At 39.1% G+C, this 19062-nt stretch overlaps 1 protein-coding gene across 5 annotated transcripts in view; it reads left to right on the forward strand.

Moving 5' to 3' along the window:
• LOC126480865 (uncharacterized) overlaps positions 1-18176 on the forward strand; it is a 114669-nt gene extending 96493 nt beyond the window's left edge. For all 5 annotated transcript variants that reach the window (XM_050104240.1, XM_050104239.1, XM_050104243.1 and 2 more), the window contains exon 12: positions 17377-18176. In XM_050104240.1, coding sequence (XP_049960197.1) covers positions 17377-17845 — 469 coding nt within the window. In that variant the 3' untranslated portion in view covers positions 17846-18176. The remainder of the gene's footprint in view (positions 1-17376) is intronic.
• The last annotated feature ends 886 nt before the right edge of the window (positions 18177-19062 follow it).

A 19062-nucleotide genomic window follows, 5' to 3' on the forward strand; every position in this document is an offset into this window, starting at 1 on the left:
CTGCAATCACTGCACAGCTTTTTGTATTGGTGTGACTACCAACCAGCTGTCCACCAGAATGAAAGGCCACCACCCAACTTTGGTCAAGAGCAAAGTAGACCACCCTGTGGCACAAGATGCAGCTGAACGTAAAGCACTTGAGTTTAATGGCTGCTTAACTATGCGAGCCATCTGGATCCTCCCTTCCACCACCAGCTTTTCTAAACTGCACAGATGGGAGTTGTTGTTACAACACATTCTCCACTCCCATAATTATCCTGGGCTTAACCTAAGGTAACATACTGTCCCCACACCCTCCACCCAAAAGTTTCCACCCTCCCATCCTATCACCTCCTCTCCATTCTCATCTCTAACACTGTTCATTAGCCACCCTCAGCCATTGCATCTGCCTGTCTTCCCCCCCCCCCCCCCTCCCCTCCCCTCCACCCCCCACACCCTCTCTCTTGTTTTGTTCCTGTTTTTCCCACCTCCCTGCCTCAGAATCTCCTGTTGCTGTGCCTGTTGGTATTCTGGTCCACCACACAGGGTTCATCTCTCCCACTCGTGCTCTACTATTCCCTTTCCTTCCCTATCCCCTCCAGATTGCTGCTTGCATCTCATGTGATAGTTGCATTCTGGCATGAGATGCTAGAGTTGGAGGTCACATGTTCATGAGGTGTGCTTGCTTGTGTGTATGAATGGTGTGTATCTCTCTTTTACTGCTGAAGGATGTGGCTGCAAGCTTTATGTAAGTGTCTTTTAATTGTGCCTGTCTACAACTTCATGTGTCTTCTTTACAGTAAATGGCAATCTGTCTTTTCCCACATTGTTGACATAGGGGACTATGTCATAATTAATGTTCAGTATAAATTCAGTGATGCCATCAGCATTTCTCTTAAAAATATTTGCATTTACACAATGCAATGTGTATTAGTCAGAAGTGCAGCATGTTAACATGATTTAACATTATGTTGAATTAACATAATTAGAAAAATGAATTATGTGGGTAATATGTAACAGTTTGCAAGATGTCACAACATCTAATAACATGACTTTGAGTGCTCCATGGCAAGAAAATGTTCTGCACAAAATTTTACAAAATCCTTTTTAGAAATTATGACAGGACGTCGTAACTTGAAAATATCAACAATGTGACAGACTACGTTGTATTAAAACATGATCGTAATCAGCTGCTACTTCCTCCTGTGAATTATGTGGGACAACTTCAGCAACTGTGGCCAGGTGCAAACCTACCATCAGAAATCTGACATACCAAACAGATTAAAGTGGTTTTCAAGGATTTAATATCTGCAGATGCAAATAAGACTTGCAAATGCAGCACGGATAGCACATGTCTTATCTACGTAGATCTCTAATTTATTTATTTATTTATTTTTTTTTTTTTAGTGTGCATTTTATTACATTCATGACATAGGGCTTTCAAAATACAAGACACTATAAAGTTTTACATATTTACATTCATTTACACAGTATAGCCACAGGTAAGTTGTAGTATTATATCTAGACTGATAGATTTCTTACGGACGCATCCTGATTGATTGTAGTAAAGTAAACAATATTTTACATCTACATCTATACTCTGCAAACCACCATGAAGTCCATGACAGAAGGTACATCCCATTATCCCATTGTTCCATTTATTAGGGTTTCTTCCCATTTCATTCCCATATGGAGCACGAGAAGAATGATCGTTTGACTGCCTCTGCGTGTGCAGTAATTACTCTAATCTTATCCTCATGATCCCTACATGAGCCATACATTGGGCTGGTAGTTTATTCCTAGAGTCATCATTTAAAGCCAGTTCCTGAAACTTTGTTAATAGACTTTCTCGGGATAGTTTACATCTATCCTCATGGGTCTTCCAGTTAAATTTCTTCACTATTTCTGTGACACTCTCCCACAGATCAATCAATCCTGTGACCATTCACGATGCTCTTCTCTGTATGCATTCAATATCCCCTGTTACTCCTATTTCATACGCACCCCACTCTAAGCAGCAATATTCTAGAACCAGTGACATGAGTGATTTGTAAGCAACTTCCTTTGTAGACTGATTGCACTTCGCCAGTATTATACCAATAAACCAAAGCCTACCACCTGCTTTACCCACAACTGAGCCTAAGTGACAGGGTGATTCTAGAAGTTGGTCGGGGGAGGGGGGGGGGGGGGTTGGAATATTGCTTAACAAAAAGAGAGTTGGGATCCTCCACTGACAAATGGTAAAATTTGGTGTTGCTTAAAGTAGTTTTTGGTAACTGTTTTGGAGTTCAGGGTAAAAACCTGTCTACAGAATGTGTGTGCCTGGGAAAATAATATGATTTGATGCATATGTCCAGCGACTTCAAAGTTTTTGTCTGGGTCCAGCAATTTAAGTGGTGTTAGGCATACCCGGCATATTTAGCTTTCTTGATTATTGTAAGTGGTACTCGTACATTAATATACATCCAATGTACAGTATATTAATAAATAACGAGATGCCCATTTTAAGTTAAATTAATAGATAGTAAGTAATAGATAGTAAGCTATTTGCCGCTATTGTTCTTTTGTTAAAATGTGTTTGAAATGCCGTATTTACTCGAATCTAAGCCGCACTTTTTTTTCCGAGTTTTGTAATCCAAAACACCACCTGCGGCTTAGAATCGAGTGCAAAGCCAGCGGAAATTCTGAAAAAAGTTGGTGGGTGCCGTCACAACTTACTTCTGCTGTCAAATATATGTAGCGCTACACAGACATGCTTTGTAGACACAAAGATAAATACTGGCGCCAAAACCTCTGCGTCAGTAAATAAATTTAAAAAAAAAGGTGGAAGACGAGCTATTTTCAATGTACTACGAAAATCCGACTGGCAAGACTGTTTGGGATGTTTGTCAATATGGCCAACTCTACGTTCTGAATTTTTTCCTATTTGTGAGAAGAGATGGTAGCTATAATAGGAACTTTATAAATTGTGAATCACATGCAGTATTCTCGTCACCATAAGAATAATACGCATATAAACATTTTGCCATGTATTGTTTCATGTTTGCTGCTATCTCATTTAAATCTGGTCTGCCTAATAAACTACGAAACTAGAGTGAGACAACAGCAAACATATCATGTCATGTTTATATTCGTATTATTCTTATGCTTAATAGTGATACCGTCAGAAATGAATCACGGCAATTGACTAGATTTTTCAATCTAAGATGACTCTAATTTCTGTGTAGAATGTAATGTACTAAAGAGGCGCCTGCAAAGATTTTCAAATGGAGAAAAATTTTCGCTAAACTCTCGTTCAGAACATCTTCTATCATACGCAGTCTATTATTTGGTTCTTGTTGATCATTATCAAAGAAAGCAGCAGTGTAAGTAACAACAAGTACCAGTTTCTTGCCATTGTTTCGCTAATGAGACGATTCTTCTTTTTTTTTAAAAAAAAAAAAAAAAAGCGGCGGTAGCGCGCACAAAAGCAAGCCATGCCGCGAGCGGCGACAGGCCGTAAACACGCACTATCAGAAAGCGATAAACAATGCGTGACACAGTACAGTAACGCATTTTCAGCTTAGTGATGTAAACACCTTTAACAAAGAAAACTGCGCTTATCAGATCAAAGAAAAATAGGCTATCAATTCAAACCAGACAAAGCACGTGGAAAAGGAAGGGTATCCGTATAAATACTGACGCATAGCAATGGCTACCTGGTAAAGATTAACTGCTAACTTATGACTCGAACCAAACTACTGTAGCTGTATCGTCATTCATTCGACCTAAATTGTGTCTCATATTACAATGGACCAACTTTGTTTCGATTTGGAGATGCGGCCTATAATTTTTCTCTCCCCTTGAATTTTGAGTCTCAAATTTCAGGTGCGGCTTAGATTCGGGAAAATATTTTTTCCTTGATTTCGAGTCTCATTTTTCAGGTGCGGCTTAGATTCGAGTGCGGCTTAGATTCGAGTAAATACGGTACTTGAAATACATTGCAACCTATATTGCTAAATAATTATAAAATATGATGAATCTGTTGAAGTAATATATTCGCTGATTTCTGAAGTCATTTTATCCAGTGTAATATGATACTCCATTGTGGGGGGGGGGGGGGCTATAGCACCCATAGCTCGCCCCCCCCCCCCCCACCCCGACACCACCCCTGCTAAGTGATCACTTCATTTCACATCCCTAAAAAGTGTTACAGCCAGGTATTTGTATGAGTTGGCTGACTCCAAAAGTTTCTCATTGATATTATAGTCGTAGGATACTACATTTCTTTTTCATTTTGTGAAGTGCACAATTTTACATCAGCACAATTTTACATCAGCAAGGTGCCAATCTTTGCACCACTTTAAAATCTTATGAAGATATGACTGAATATTTATGCAGCTTCTTTTAGACTGTATTCCATTACAGAAAACTGCATCAATTGCAAAAAGTCTGAGGTTACTATTAATATTGTCTACAAACTCATTAATACACAACATGAACAATAAGGGTCCTCATACAATTGCCTGGGGCACACCAGGAGTTACTTCTACATTTGGCAATGACTATCCATCCAAGATAACATGGTGTATCCTCTCTACCAAAGAGTCCACAATCCAGTCAAAAATTTCACCTGATACCCCATATGATTATGCTTTAACAATAAGCATAGGAGAGGTACTGAGGCAAATGCTTTTCGGTAATCAAGAAATACTGCATCCACCTGACTGCCTTGATCCAAAGCTTTCAGTATGTCACATGTAAAAAGTGTGAGTTGGATTTCACATCATCAATTTCTTCGAAATCCATGCTGGTTGGCATTGAGGTGGTTATTCTGTTCAAGATACCTCACTACGTTTGAGCTCAGAATATGTTCTAAGATTCTACAACAAACCAGTGTCAAGCATATTGGACAGTAGTTTTGTGGATCACTTTTGCTACCCTTCTTGTAGGCGGGTGTGACCTGTGCTTTTTTCCAAGAACTGGGTGTATTCATTAATGCTGTAGAAGCAGTGGATTATGTTATATGTAAAACATAGTCCTGGTATGTTGATTTTGTGGATACATCCCTCTTTCTTGTTTCAGAATTGTGAATCCCACCGTTCAAACTTGAAAACTTTTGAAGGGCCTTAATGAAACGGATACTTTTACATATATAGATGGCTGTGTCATGATCTTTAATTCTTTAAAAATACCTCTACATGATTTTCTGTGAGCAACAGCTTTCTTCTGAAGCTTAAGTGACTGTTTTGCAAAAGTAGTATTTACCAGAATGGCTATCATATCTTAGTAGACTAAGCAAAACACTGTTTCAGCATTGCAACAATATTTGAACATTCTTAATATGTAACAGCTCTTGAATAACTTTGTGTTAAGTTTTTCCTTCAATAGGTGTTCATCCTCCCATTATCCTTTTTTTGCCCCCCAATGAATGTGGCTTCTCACTATCGCAACCTTTATGTTGGTTGTAGCTTTGTTTTTTATATGGTTGAAGTTCATCCATACAGTTTTCTCTTCATTAACAACTAGACAATCATCTTTAAACCATTTTTTCTGTTACTTCTGTTGTTTTGTCATTTTTTGTTGCAGATCTTAATCATTCTTTCCTATCATAAGAAAGTTGGTAGCCTGTGTAAATGCTGTGTTTATGCCATTAATAGTTTTTATGATAGGTCATTAATAAAAACCATGAACAATAGTGGGCCCAGTACTGAACTCTTGGGCTCCCTGTAATTATCTTTTTTATATTCAGAATTGTGCACTTTACCTTTCTGACAAATTTTTGCTCCTTGTTACCTGTCAAGTAAATATGACTAAAACCACTCATAGGAAATGCCGCACACACCTTAATGGTTTTAAAAATACTAGATCATAATTTGTAATTTCAGAAACTTTGGGAAAGTCCAAAAACAATACACAGTTTAATGTAATTCATTATCATCTATAGCTTTGGAAACAAGTTTTAGGAAGTTGAAGAAAGCTGTTTCCACTGATCTACCTTTTCTGAAACCAATCTGTGCATTAAAAAGAAGTCTGAAGTTTCTAATGTCAAACTTTTCACCACTTTTACAAATTAGTATTACTGTTGATTGCTTAAGTCTGCATGGAAACACTCCTGTTGCAAAGTAGCTATTGATTATGCTAACAAGTTGAGAAACAATATTAGCAGCACTATATTTAATAATTTTGTTAGGGATATCATCAAATCCACAGATCATTTTACTCTTTAGTTTACTTATAGCCCTTTGTATTTCTTTGGGTGCTAGTGGATATATGGACAGTGTTCTTCCACTACTGGAATTTCTTCCTTGTGTCTGGATGATATTTACTTTTGATCAGGTTCTGAACTACATTAATATAATGGTAATTAAATATATTGGTTATTAGAAACGGATCATAAAAAATTTCAATTCTGTGCTGTATGGTGAATGTATTACTTCCTTTATTGTGTTTGTATGAATGATTACTTATAACTTTCCACACTGATTTCATTTTGTTGCTGTCCTTTCTGAAGTATGGATCATTGTATTGCTTTTTTGCTACTATTACAGCTCCCCTACACTTTTTCCTATAGTACTTCACACATGGTTTCAAAACAATATGGCACTTTGAAAATTTATACAGCATTTGGAGATTTTCTAATGACTTTGATTTTGCTTGTTATCTGTGCATTTGATTTTTTGTTAATTTTAACTCTCTTCAGATTGAATGAAATAGCACAGCTGCATTTATAATTAGACAAGAATGTGTTGAATCTTACATGTACAGATCTATTGGTTTCCTTGTCCCAATTTACATTTTTTAATGTGAGATTAAAGAATTTAATTCTGTCTTCTTTAATTAATTTTCTCTCTGCATAATTATCATTGTCACATTGCTTGGTAGATTTATAAAAAAATCAGTTTGTGCTTCTTGATCAGTAAAACCTGAATCTGTATCTTCAGCTTTATAGCCACATTTTGATTTATCAGTAAATGTTAGTCAATAGCAGTTTCACTTTTGCTCCAATACCTGGTGGTATGTTCTATAATTATATCCCTATTATATGTTCCTTGCAGATTAACCAATTGCTCGCCTTTTGTGCAGTTATCCCTGAAATTAACATAGAAATCCACAGACACAATTGTGTATTTTGACTGTTTTAAATAGTTTACATTTAAAGAGGTTTTCTAAATTATCAGAGAACACTTTAAAATTGCCAGATGGTGATTTATATATACATGTAATCATAATATTACTTTCTGTTAGCTCAGATAAACAGCACTCAAAACTATACAGGGTGAGTCACCTAACATTACCGCTGGATATATTTCGTAAACCACATCAAATACTGATGAATCGATTCCACAGACCGAACGTGAGGAGAGGGACTAGTGTAATTGGTTAATACAAACCATAAAAAAATGCACGTAAGTATGTTTTTTAACACAAACCTACGTTTTTTGTAAATGGAACCCCATTACTTTTGTTAGCTTATTTGAACATATAAACAAATACGTAATCAGTGCCGTTCGTTGCATTGTAAAATGTTAATTACATCCGGAGATATTGTAACCTAAAGTTGACGCTTGAGTACCACTCCTCCGCTGTTCGATCGTGTGTATCGAAGAGCACTGAATTACATAGGGATCCAAAGGGAACAGTGATGGACCTTAGGTACAGAAGAGACTGGAACAGCACATTACGTCCACATGTTAACACCTTTTTATTGGTCTTTTTCACTGACACACATGTACATTACCATGAGGTGTGAGGTACACGTACACATGTGCTTTCCGTTTTCAATTATGGAGTGGAATAGAGTGTGTCCCGACATGTCAGGCCAATAGATGTTCAATGTGATGGCCATCATTTGCTGCACACAATTGCAATCTCTGGTGTAATGAATGTCGTACACCTCGCAGTACATCTGGTGTAATGTCGCTGCAGGCTGCCACAATACGTTGTTTCATATCCTCTGGGGCTGTAGGCACATCACGGTACACATTCTCCCTTAACGTACCCCACAGAAAGAAGTCCAGAGGTGTAAGATCAGGAGAGCGGGTTGGCCAATTTATGCGTCCTCCACGTCCTATGAAACGCCCGTCGAACATCCTGTCAAGGGTCAGCCTAGTGTTAATTGCGCAATGTGCAGGTGCACCATCATGCTGATACCACATACGTCGACGCGTTTCCAGTGGGACATTTTCGAGCAACGTTGGCAGATCATTCTGTAGAAACACGATGTATGTTGCAGCTGTTTGGGCCTCTGCAATGAAGTGAGGACCAATGAGGCGGTTGCCAATGATTCCGCACCATACATTTACAGTCCAGTCGCTGTCGCTCTACCTGTCTGAGCCAGCGAGGATTGTCCACGGACCAGTAATGCATGTTCCATAGATTCACTGCCCCGTGGTTGTGAAACCCGCATTCTCTGTTAATGCCCATTGACAGAATTGCACTCGATGATTAAAGTCATCACCATGTAATTGCTGATGTAGCGACACATGAAACGGGTGAAAGCGGTGACGATGCAGTATGCGCATGACACTACTTTGACTCAGTCCACCAGCTCTCGCAATGTCCCGTGTACTCGTGTGGGTTCATGGCCACAGCAGCTAACACACCAACTGCACCCGCTTCTCCTGTGACGGGCCTGTTACGGACCCGTTTGCGTGCTACGACCATACCTGTTGCATACAGTTGGCGGCAGATGTTTTGCAATGTGCGGCACGTTGGATGCTCTCTGTCCGGGTACCGTTCTGCATAAACCCTGCAGGCTTCAGCTGCATTTCGTCGACACTCGCCATAGATGAGTATCATCTCCGCCTTTTCAGAGTTCGAATACACCATGGTCACAGTTCCTACAACACTACACTATCACAGACGTCTGGTAACATGGTGTACTACAGTTGGTCTGTGTGCGGAGACGAATGCAGAATAACAATAGCAGCAAGCGCTACATGCGGACACTGCGACAGCTAGACCAAACCACAACAGTGCACTACAGCCACACTCGTAAACACGGTCGTCATCGTAAACATGTCCCTGCAGATGCTGCTTGCCGACCGTGGCCCGTGTTTGTTACAACACGCTACTGAACGTCGGAGGTTTCAAGCATCAACTTGAGGTTACAATATCTCCGGATGTAATTAACATTTTACAATGCAACAAATGGCACTGATCACGTATTTGTTTATATGTTCAGATGTGCTAACAAAAGTAATGTGGTTCCATTTAAAAAAAACGTAGGTTTGTGTTAAAAAACATACTTCTGTGCATTTTTGTCTGGTTTGTATTAAACAATTACACTAGCCCCTCTCCTCATGTTCGGTCTGTGGAATCGGTTCATCAGTATTTGATGTGGTTTACGAAATATATCCAGTGGTAACGTTAGGTGACTCACCCTGTATATACATGCAATTATTACTTTCTGTTAGATCAGATAAACAGTACATTTTTTTAAAAAAGATTTAATACCTGTTCTTGCATATACACATGTTCCACCCCTTGTGTGTTTCCTTGCAAAAGCTACAAACCTTTTGGAAGTCTGATATTCTAGCAGTACATTTTTGTTTTTGTTGCAGCAAGACTGAAACTTCCTTCAAAGTATTAGTCAAAAGAAAATCTTTTTACAAACTTGATAGTCATGCTCTATACATTATGATGTAGCATGGTTAGCTAATTATAAAGTGCTTTCTTTCTATATTAATTCTTTGAAGTGAAAAGTCCTGTATTCTTTTTGTTTCTGTCATGAGTTTCACACCCCGGGAGTCCTGGCTGTAATCTTCATTGTATTCTTCTGCAGGGGACTGGGTCATAAGAAATATCTTCCATGTGATGTTTGAAAGCTGTGCTCTGCTGTGTTATTCACCATGATTTTTTTGGCACTGCTTCTTCCCCAGCTCCTTTCTTCTTCTTCTTCTTCTTTTTTTTTTTTTCGTGCGACCGCTACGGTCGCAGGTTCGAATCCTGCCTTAGGCATGGATGTGTGTGATGTCCTTAGGTTACTTAGGTTTAAGTAGTTCTAAGTTCTAGGGGACTGATGACCTGAAAAGTTAAGTCCCATAGTGCTCAAAGCCATTCCCCCCCCTGCCCCCCCCCCCCCACCCCACAAGGTTATTGTTTTCTGTGCTGCCTCTTTTCCAGTTATTTGTGCCACCGAAGGTGTAGTTATTGATTATTTTGCTGTTGTTGCTTGTGTTGTTTTGTCAGACTGTGAGTACTCAGTTTTATGGCAGTCAATTTTTTCTATTGCAAGCAAATTAACTGAGATCAATGGAATAGTGATAGGCGGTCGCATAGCTGAATAATGTAGGTTTGTGCAATTTTTTTCTTTTCCTTTCATAACCAGTTGCAGTTCATGTCTCATGTAATTACTCCTCCTTAAATACTTTATAATAACCACTGTGTTAGCATGACTATACTGGGTTGTGCTTTCCATCAAGAATTTGTTTTTTTTTATATATTCTATTGTCTTGGTCTGCCCAGTCAAATCTGTAGGGTACTGTACACAGATTCACTTTTCTGTCAGTTGTTTTCAAAAGTAGCTTGTTCACAGTGTACTGGGATTCTCTGAAATCAGTTTCTGTGTCATTTTCTCCAGGCAGAATGATGAAACAGTTAAGTTTATTGAAGTTCTTATCTGTTCTCCACTGTTGCTAGAGAGAAGCTGGAAAAATTGATGAAGTAGAATGCCATTCCAGTGCCATTCAGAAGGAAAAAAAAGAAGACATACTTAAAGAGTGAGGTAGAGAAACAAACATAATTGGAAAAGCAAGGAATGAACAGAAGAGTGTGGGGGGCTGAAGGAAAGAAGAAGACGTGTGACAATTAGAGCTATCAGAATGGGTATTCCTCTATACATTTGCCAGATCTGAAGAAAAACCAAGGCAGGATGTATACGGGGACAAGGAAAAAAAATTCCCGAATTATTCCCGGATATCCCGTTTAAAAAATATGCTTTTTCCCGGGCAAATATACACTTTTTCCATGTTAAGTGACAGTAGGTTTTCAGTAGATTTTCCCTCGGAACTGCAAAACTTATCAATCCTTTGAATGGTTAACATTTTATACAATCGCGTAGAACGGGAAAAAAAAAGAAAAGACGGGGGAGAGAAGTATGGAGAGACTTTTAATTAAAAAAATGAGAGAAGTTTTGGAAGGACCTTTGATTTGCAGCAACATATACGCTGCATATTTTTGTATTATGAAAGTATAAATTCGAATTGCACCAAACACAGCGCGTTAGTTTCCAGAGCGTTGAAACCGAGGTTGTGATGTCATTTTGTAAGCGAGTCGTATCGCAAGCCACGAGGTCTCGCCAGCTGATGACAGCAGCTATTCAGAGCATAGGACAAGTGTTATAGTCAGTCAATAGCAAGATCACTGGTTACATAGCGCGAACACACAAGAGGAAAAGTTAACGGTTTACATTAATGTACACAGTACCGTATATCTACAAGAAAAGCTAAGCTTTCACACATTATTTTGGTCTCTAAGATTAACACGCTACAACAGAAGTTAAGCTTTCACATGTAATATTGATCTCTTTTGCGTGTGTTACATTTTAAGATACATCACACAACTGTGCCAGTAAATTTAAAATTATGACATAAATGTCTCGGCTCGAAATTCTTGTAAGTGGCTGGTTCTCAAACTGTTCAGTTTCGAACGCTCTATGATTTAGATATCCATCCCACTTTCTCACACTTAACTTATTTCATCTTGCATAAAAAGAAATTTACTTTGAAAGTAACGCTTTTCTAACCACCGTTCGCAGTACTATCCGGAGACTGTTAGAAATAGGTTCAATTTACCAGTTGCCAGAGAGCGCCAGAAAACAGGCATTATTGTGCGTGTGCAACTGCAGTGGTGTAGGAAGCCCGCATGTTAGTGTGTATAAAGCACTAAGAAAGCTTACATTACACCATAAAAGAAACAGGGCATCAGAGGATACTCCAAATTGGAATTTCGTGAACCATACTAAAATGCATGATTCGGCTTGAAGTGCAAATTGGCTTTTTCCAGATTCACAATGAAGTAGGTCCCACCTGATATTAAGCTTTTCAGTGTGGTTTTTGGGATGTAAATTTTCTTGGAGTACCAGTACTCTACGATCTCATTTTTGGTTCTTTATTATGGCATAATGCCATACATGGCAGAAGATGATAACGTGCACTTGAAATTGCACTTGAAATTCAACAAACAGTTGGAACTAGCCAATACTGTAGAATGAAACACTTCATTTCAAATAAAATGACTTCCTCAGCGGAAAGATTAATAAAGCCAAATTTCTTTAGTGAACTTGCAAAAATAACTTCATTGTTCTGCAAGGCGATTAATGCTTGACTGCTCCTAACTTGGAAATAAAATAAAATCAGAAAATTGAAATTAATAATATGTTTTTGCCCTCCGTAATTATGTGAATGTATTTTAATTCAGTTGATAGCTCCCGGCCACAGAAATCCGTTTTGTTTTCATTTGACGTGGGAGCTGTACACGAAGATAAGCAGCGAAGTCACTTAACGTAAACATGGGTCACGTGGAGACTAACCCCTTCCCCACTACAACTCAGACAACTCTGTGAAAGTGCGAATCTGGCAGCTATGGCACGCGAGAAAAATTTTTCTCGTTTGCATCTGGCTGTTTGCTGCTACTCTCGATACAGCTAACAGCCAAACTTCAAATAGTGGTAGACGGGAGAAGGTACTGCTTATACGCGATCAAATGTGCATGCGCAACAGACCGCTGGCAACTGGTCAAACGAACCTAATGTGAACAGTTGTGACATCATGCTCATAGCAAGCAGTTTATTGTTACGAAGAATTACAGTCTGCGCCCTACGGCCTTTGACATATTTTTGCTATTTGCACACACTTATGCGTGCATGGTGTTTTGTTGTTGTAAATTGCACTTTTCCTTTGCCACTAGATTTATTTTTTTCCTTCTCGTTTATATTTTATTGCTGCAGTATCGTTCTCCAGTAGCAGGAAACAATAACATTCTTTGCTAGAGAATCAATTCTGCAGTCAAAATTACAAAAATTTAACTGAAAGCTAAAGCAATGAAAAATTCCCAGAATTCAGAAAAATTCCTGGGTTTTTCCCGGTTTTCTCCTGAATGAGAAAATTCCCGGGTTTTTCCCGGATTTCCCGGTTGTCTCGGGTCGTATACACCCTGCAAGGGTAAAACTTCCATTGTTTTTGCATCTGTTTGCTATTTAGAAACTTTGATAGACCTTATGCTCTTCTTTTTCTTTTAAACACAGTCACAAAACCTTTATTTAATAGTGACCAGTTTTTGGCCATCTTCAAAATCCGTAAGTATGGTGGCATGTGGTGAACAAAGCATACATGAAATTTTTGTAGTACTATATACTGGAATTTTCTGTTGTCTACCATAGGCCTACGAATAACAAGTCACTTCCTTCATATTTAGTTAATATGCTATAAAATTCTAATAATTATTCATTGCCAAAAGTGTGCCAATGGGGTTATACACTATGTGATCAAAAGTATCCAGACACCCCCAAAACAATACATTTTTCATATTAGGTGCATTGTGCTGCCACCTACTACCAGGTACTCCACATCAGCAACCTCAGTAGTCATTAGACATCATGAGAGAGTAGAATGGGGCACTCCTCAGGACTCACGGACTTCGAACATGGTTAGGTGATTGGGTGTCACTTGTGTCATATGTCTGTATGCAGCCTTTCCACATTCCTAAACATCCCTAGGTCCACTGTTTCTGATGAAATAGTGAAGTGGAAACCTGAAGGGACACAGGCCGACCTCATCTGTTGACTGACAGAGACCGCCAGCAGTTGAAGAAGGTCTTAATGTGTAATAGGCAGACATCTATCCAGACCATCACACAGGAATTCCAAACTGCATCAGGATCAATTGCAAGCACTATGACACTTAGGCAGGAGGTGAGAAAACTTCTATTTCATGGTTGAGCAGCTGCTCATAAGCCACACATCACTCCGGTAAATGCCAGACAGAACTTTGCTTGGTGTCAGGAGCATAAATATTGGACGACTGAACAGTGGAAAAATGTTGTGTGGAGTGACGAATCATGGTACTCAATATGGCAGTCCAGTGGCAGGGTGTGGGTATGGCGAATGCCCAGTGAACGTCATCTGCCAGCGTGTGTAGTGCCAACAGTAAAGTTCGGAGGTGGTGGTGTTATAGTGCGGTCGTGTTTTTCATGGAGGGGCTTGCAACCCTTGTTGTTTTGCATGACACTATCACAGAACAGGCCTACATTGATGTTTGAAGCACCTTCTTGCTTCCCACTGTTGAAGAGCAATTTGGGGATGGTGATTGCATCTTTCAACATGATTGAGGATCTGTGCATAATGCATGGCCTGTGGCGGAGTGGTTACACGACTGCAACATCCCTGTAATGGACTGGCCTGCACAGAGTCCTGACCTGAATCCTGTAGAACATCTTTCGGATGTTTTGAATACCGACTTCATGCCAGGCCTCACCAGTACCTCTCCTCAGTGCAGCACTCTGTGAAGAATGGGCTGCCATTCCCCAAGAAACCTTCCAGCACCTGATTGAAAGTATGCCTGTGAGAGTGGAAGCTGTCATCATGGCTAAGGGTGGGCCAACACCATAATGAATTCCAGCATTACGGATGGAGGGTACCACGAACTTGTAAGTCATTTTCAGCCAGGTGTCCAGATATTTTTGATCATATTGTGTATGTGCCTTACATCATCAAGCTTTCTGTAGGCAATTACAAGAGCACGTGGAAAAGCAATGCCTCCAAATTTCTGATTCTGTTCTTAATATCACTTGAGGTATTACATGTCATGCATTCAATGAAGCAAGTTGTGACCTTCTGCCACTAGAGAACTCTGAATTGTAGTGCATAATATGGCAGTGTGTAATTTAACTTCGTTGGCATGTGAGAAACAGCATGCTGTAATTGAGTTTCTAACCACTGAAAATGTGTCTCCAATTGAAATTCATAGAGGAATGGAAACTGTGTATGGCAATGATTGTATCAACATCAGTAATGAGTGACATTGGGTTGTTAGTGCTCGTAATGTAGGAAATTGTGGTACCAACCTCAACTTGTGTGACAAAGCTCAGACTGGACAACCACATACTGTAGCCAATGAGACTCATTCTAACTGGGTAGATGAACTCATCAGAAAAAACTATTGGATAATATTGTGACAGGTGATGAAAACTGGGTTCACCATTTTGATCTCAGAAACAAATGAGCATCAGTGAAATTCTGCCAGAAAGTGATCACCAATGCCAAAAAAGTTCCAGACCATCACATTAGTAGGCAAAGTCATACTCCCAGTGTACTGAGATGTTCAGGGTATGGTACATTTGGAATTAATGCTTAATGCACAACTGTAAACTTCACAGGGTATTGTGAGGAGACCCTCAGAAAATTGAAAGTGCTAATTTGAAGAATTCATTCACACATGGACCACCCTCTCTTTCATTATGGCAATGCCAGTTTACAAATTAGTACTGTGACATCTGCGACAACCCAACAGCTTGTGTTTACTGTCACTGATCATACTTCATACAATCTCAACTTTGCCCATCTGATTTTACATCTTTTCAAAACTTAAAGAACACTTTTGACGACTTCGTTTTGATAGTGAAGAAGCAGTGCAAGCAGAGATGAGGTTGCGGCTCTGTCAACAGAGTCAAATATTCTACAGCGACAGTATCAGCAAACTGGTCTCTTGTTGGGAGAAATGTGTTCATTGCGAGGGTGACTATGTTGAGAAATCAATAAGTAGAGATGACGAATAAAGATGTAGAGTGTTAATAAAGTTTGTTATATTTAAAAAGCTCTAAGAGTTTTCACATAAATGCAGAGGCATTACTTTTCAGCCCACCCTCATATTTAAGCAACTAGACAAAACAACATCAAATTAACAATTTATTTAGTCCTAAATGAACTTTGTTGTTGCAACTGTTCAGATTTTCTAAACAGTCATCATTACATATAGAACATGGAAAACAATGGTCTCCACTAGTCATGATTTAATCTGACTGATGTAGAAAGTGGCATATTAAACAAAAATAAGAATATTTCATATCTTCCTTAGTGTATTAATGGTGCTGATAGATGAGTAAAGCAAGTTAAAATAATTAAAAGTATAACTGAATTACATTCTCCGCCAGGGTTTTGATTACCTCTTGTCATGCCCTGAAATGAGAAATATCCTACCCACTGTCCTTCCCACCCCTCCTACCGTGGTATTCTGCCGTCCACCGAACCTACACAATATACTCGTCCATCCTTACACAACCCCTGCTCCCAATCCCTTACCTCATGGCTCATACCCCTGTAATAGACCTAGATGCAAGACCTGTCCCATACATCATCCTACCACTACCTACTCCAGCCCGGTCACTAACATTACCTGTCACATCAAAGGCAGGGCTACCTGTGAAGCCAGTCATGTGATCTACAAGCTAAGCTGCAACCACTGTGCTGCATTCTATGTAGGCATGACAACCAACAAGCTGTCTGTCCACATGAACGGCCACCGACAAACTGTGGCCAAAGAACAAGTGGACCACCCTGTAGCTGAACGCGCTGCCAAACATGATACCCCTCATCTCAATGACTGCTTCACAGCCTGTGCCATATGGATCCTTCCTACCAACACCAGATTTTCTGAATTGCACAGGTGGGAACTTTCCCTGCAATACATCCTACGTTCCCGTAACCCTCCTGGTCTCAACCTTCATTAGTCACTGTCCTCACCCATCCAGCCCCCTCTCTGTTCCCATTCCAGCACTACATAGTCGTCATTTCACCACCACACCCAGTCTTTTAATTTCTTTTATTTTTATTTCTCTCCTTTCCACTACTTACCCCCTCCCCCCTCCGCACCTTCTCTCCTACCCTCCGTCTAAACTGCAACACTTCTCTGTCCACCGCTCCCACCATACTAACCCTCCCCTCCCTGCACCAGCCTCCTCCTTATTCCCACCCAGTCGCCGCTCCCATCATGCACTGGTGCTGCTGCTCGCAGTGTAGTTTCAGCTCTCTGAGACTGCGGATGTGTGTGCAAGTTGCGCTTGCGTGAGTGTGTGTGTGTGCGTGTGTGTATGTTTGTCTACTGCTGAAAAAGGCCTTAATGGCCGAAATCTATGATTGTGTGAATCTTTTTATTGTGTCTATCGTGGCTCAGCATCTCTGCTATATGGTGAGTAGCAACTTTCCTTCTCTCAGATTGTAAAAGTATGTTTGCTAGATAGTCCTTTCTGCTCCATAGATTTTTTCACTGAGAAAAGTGTCATTTTTTTATAATTAATTGACATATTCCATACTCAAGTGAGACATTACAAACATGAAAATAACTAATTAATTGTATTTTGTATGTATAGTTTGTGATGAAATTTACTTCTTTTCTATATGTCACTTTTGTTTGTTTGTAGGTTATCAAATAATACTGAACATATGGAGGTGGATCTGAATCAGAGTGAAGAAGCCGCAGCTCCCAAACAAGGGGACATAGTGGTTGAACCTGCTTGTAGGAAGTGTGCTTTAAATAGGAAAACAGGCAGCAATGAACACATGTTTGATACTCATGGTTCTTTGTGTAACATTGCCTTGAGATCTGATCATTCTACTTATAGCTTGTGTTCGGCGTCTGACATAGAGGGTAGTTGTCAAGTACCTGTACAATGTTCATGTAAAAAGAACATATTGAAAACATTTTTTTTACCATCCAAATATGATTCTGGATTTATTTCTAAGTCTTCTGTCAAATTTGAGGAATTACACGATGATACTTCTAGAGAAAATACACAGACTAGAGATAAACCACCCTCCACAGAGGGAGGATCTATAAATATTAATCTTCCTGTAAATATAAACATATTAAATCATGTTAATATTTGTTGATAATGATAGTGACATGACCTATTCATTCACTTTCTTTACAGCGAGTATTTTTAAGTAAAATAAGCACGTATTGTAATACAATATTGTGCAGCGGACTGGATGGAAGTACTCAATGTAATTGTCGTCTATCTCAGTAAGGTCGTACTTAATCCTTCCTGTGACTATCAGTATTTTAAGATACTTTATGTGTATATATGATTATTGTACAGAACAAACATAAAATGTTTCTTAGTGTATAGAACTTTTTATGTTATATTGTTATAGTTTTTTAATTTTTTTAATAAAAATGAGTTGAATCGTGTGTTATGGAATAAAGATCCAATAAAAGCAATTTCTTGTAGCAGAAAATAATTTGTCTGCATTCCATTCTCTGGGTGTGCACTATATTTTCACGTAGAATCTGGAACCAAGTGCCACTTACAAGTGTGGGATTGTCAACAAGAACTAACACTTTACTCCAAAAACAGGTTTAATCAGTGCACGTGGAGCTTAACTGTCTGTCTTAGCAGAGTGTTACTATTTATACATATAGATAAAGTTCTAGTATATTAAATTATTCAATAAATAAGTTCCGAACCCTCCATAAATTGCAACTCTATCAATCAACATTTATGCTCCACAAACCATAGTGAACTGTGTGGCACAGTATGTGTGTCTTGTACCACATATTAAAATTTTTTCTTATTTGATTTGTATATAGAGCATGTGAAGAGTGACTGCTTAAATGCCTTTATGTGCGCTGTAATTAGTTTAATCCTGCAGGAGATTGTAGTATACCCTGTATCTCAAGCTTCCTTTCTTAAAATTGTTTCTTAAGTGTAGACACTGTAATTAATTAATCTTACATGGAATTTTAGTATATTCCAAACCTTTTCCCTTGATACTGGTTCTTGAAAATTTGTAAGTAGGCTTTCATGGACTGACGCATACTATCGTCACGTGCCTGTTACTTCAGATTTTTTAGCATCCCCGTGCTGCTTTCCCATGGATCAAACAACCTGTGCGCATTCACACTGGCATTCTTGACTAATGTTCTGTAATGTGTTGCATGAATGACTTTGTAAGTACTTTCCTTTCTACACTTGTGATTGCATTTTTCAGTATCTTACCGATGAACTGAAGCCTACTGCCTGTTGTACCTGCAATTGAACTTATTTAGTCATCCCATTTCATTTCCCTGCAAACAGTTACATCAGAAAACCTGACTGGACCTGATG

The sequence above is a fragment of the Schistocerca serialis genome, chromosome 5, assembly GCF_023864345.2.
Source record: "Schistocerca serialis cubense isolate TAMUIC-IGC-003099 chromosome 5, iqSchSeri2.2, whole genome shotgun sequence".
Taxonomy (NCBI): Eukaryota; Metazoa; Arthropoda; class Insecta; order Orthoptera; family Acrididae; genus Schistocerca; species Schistocerca serialis.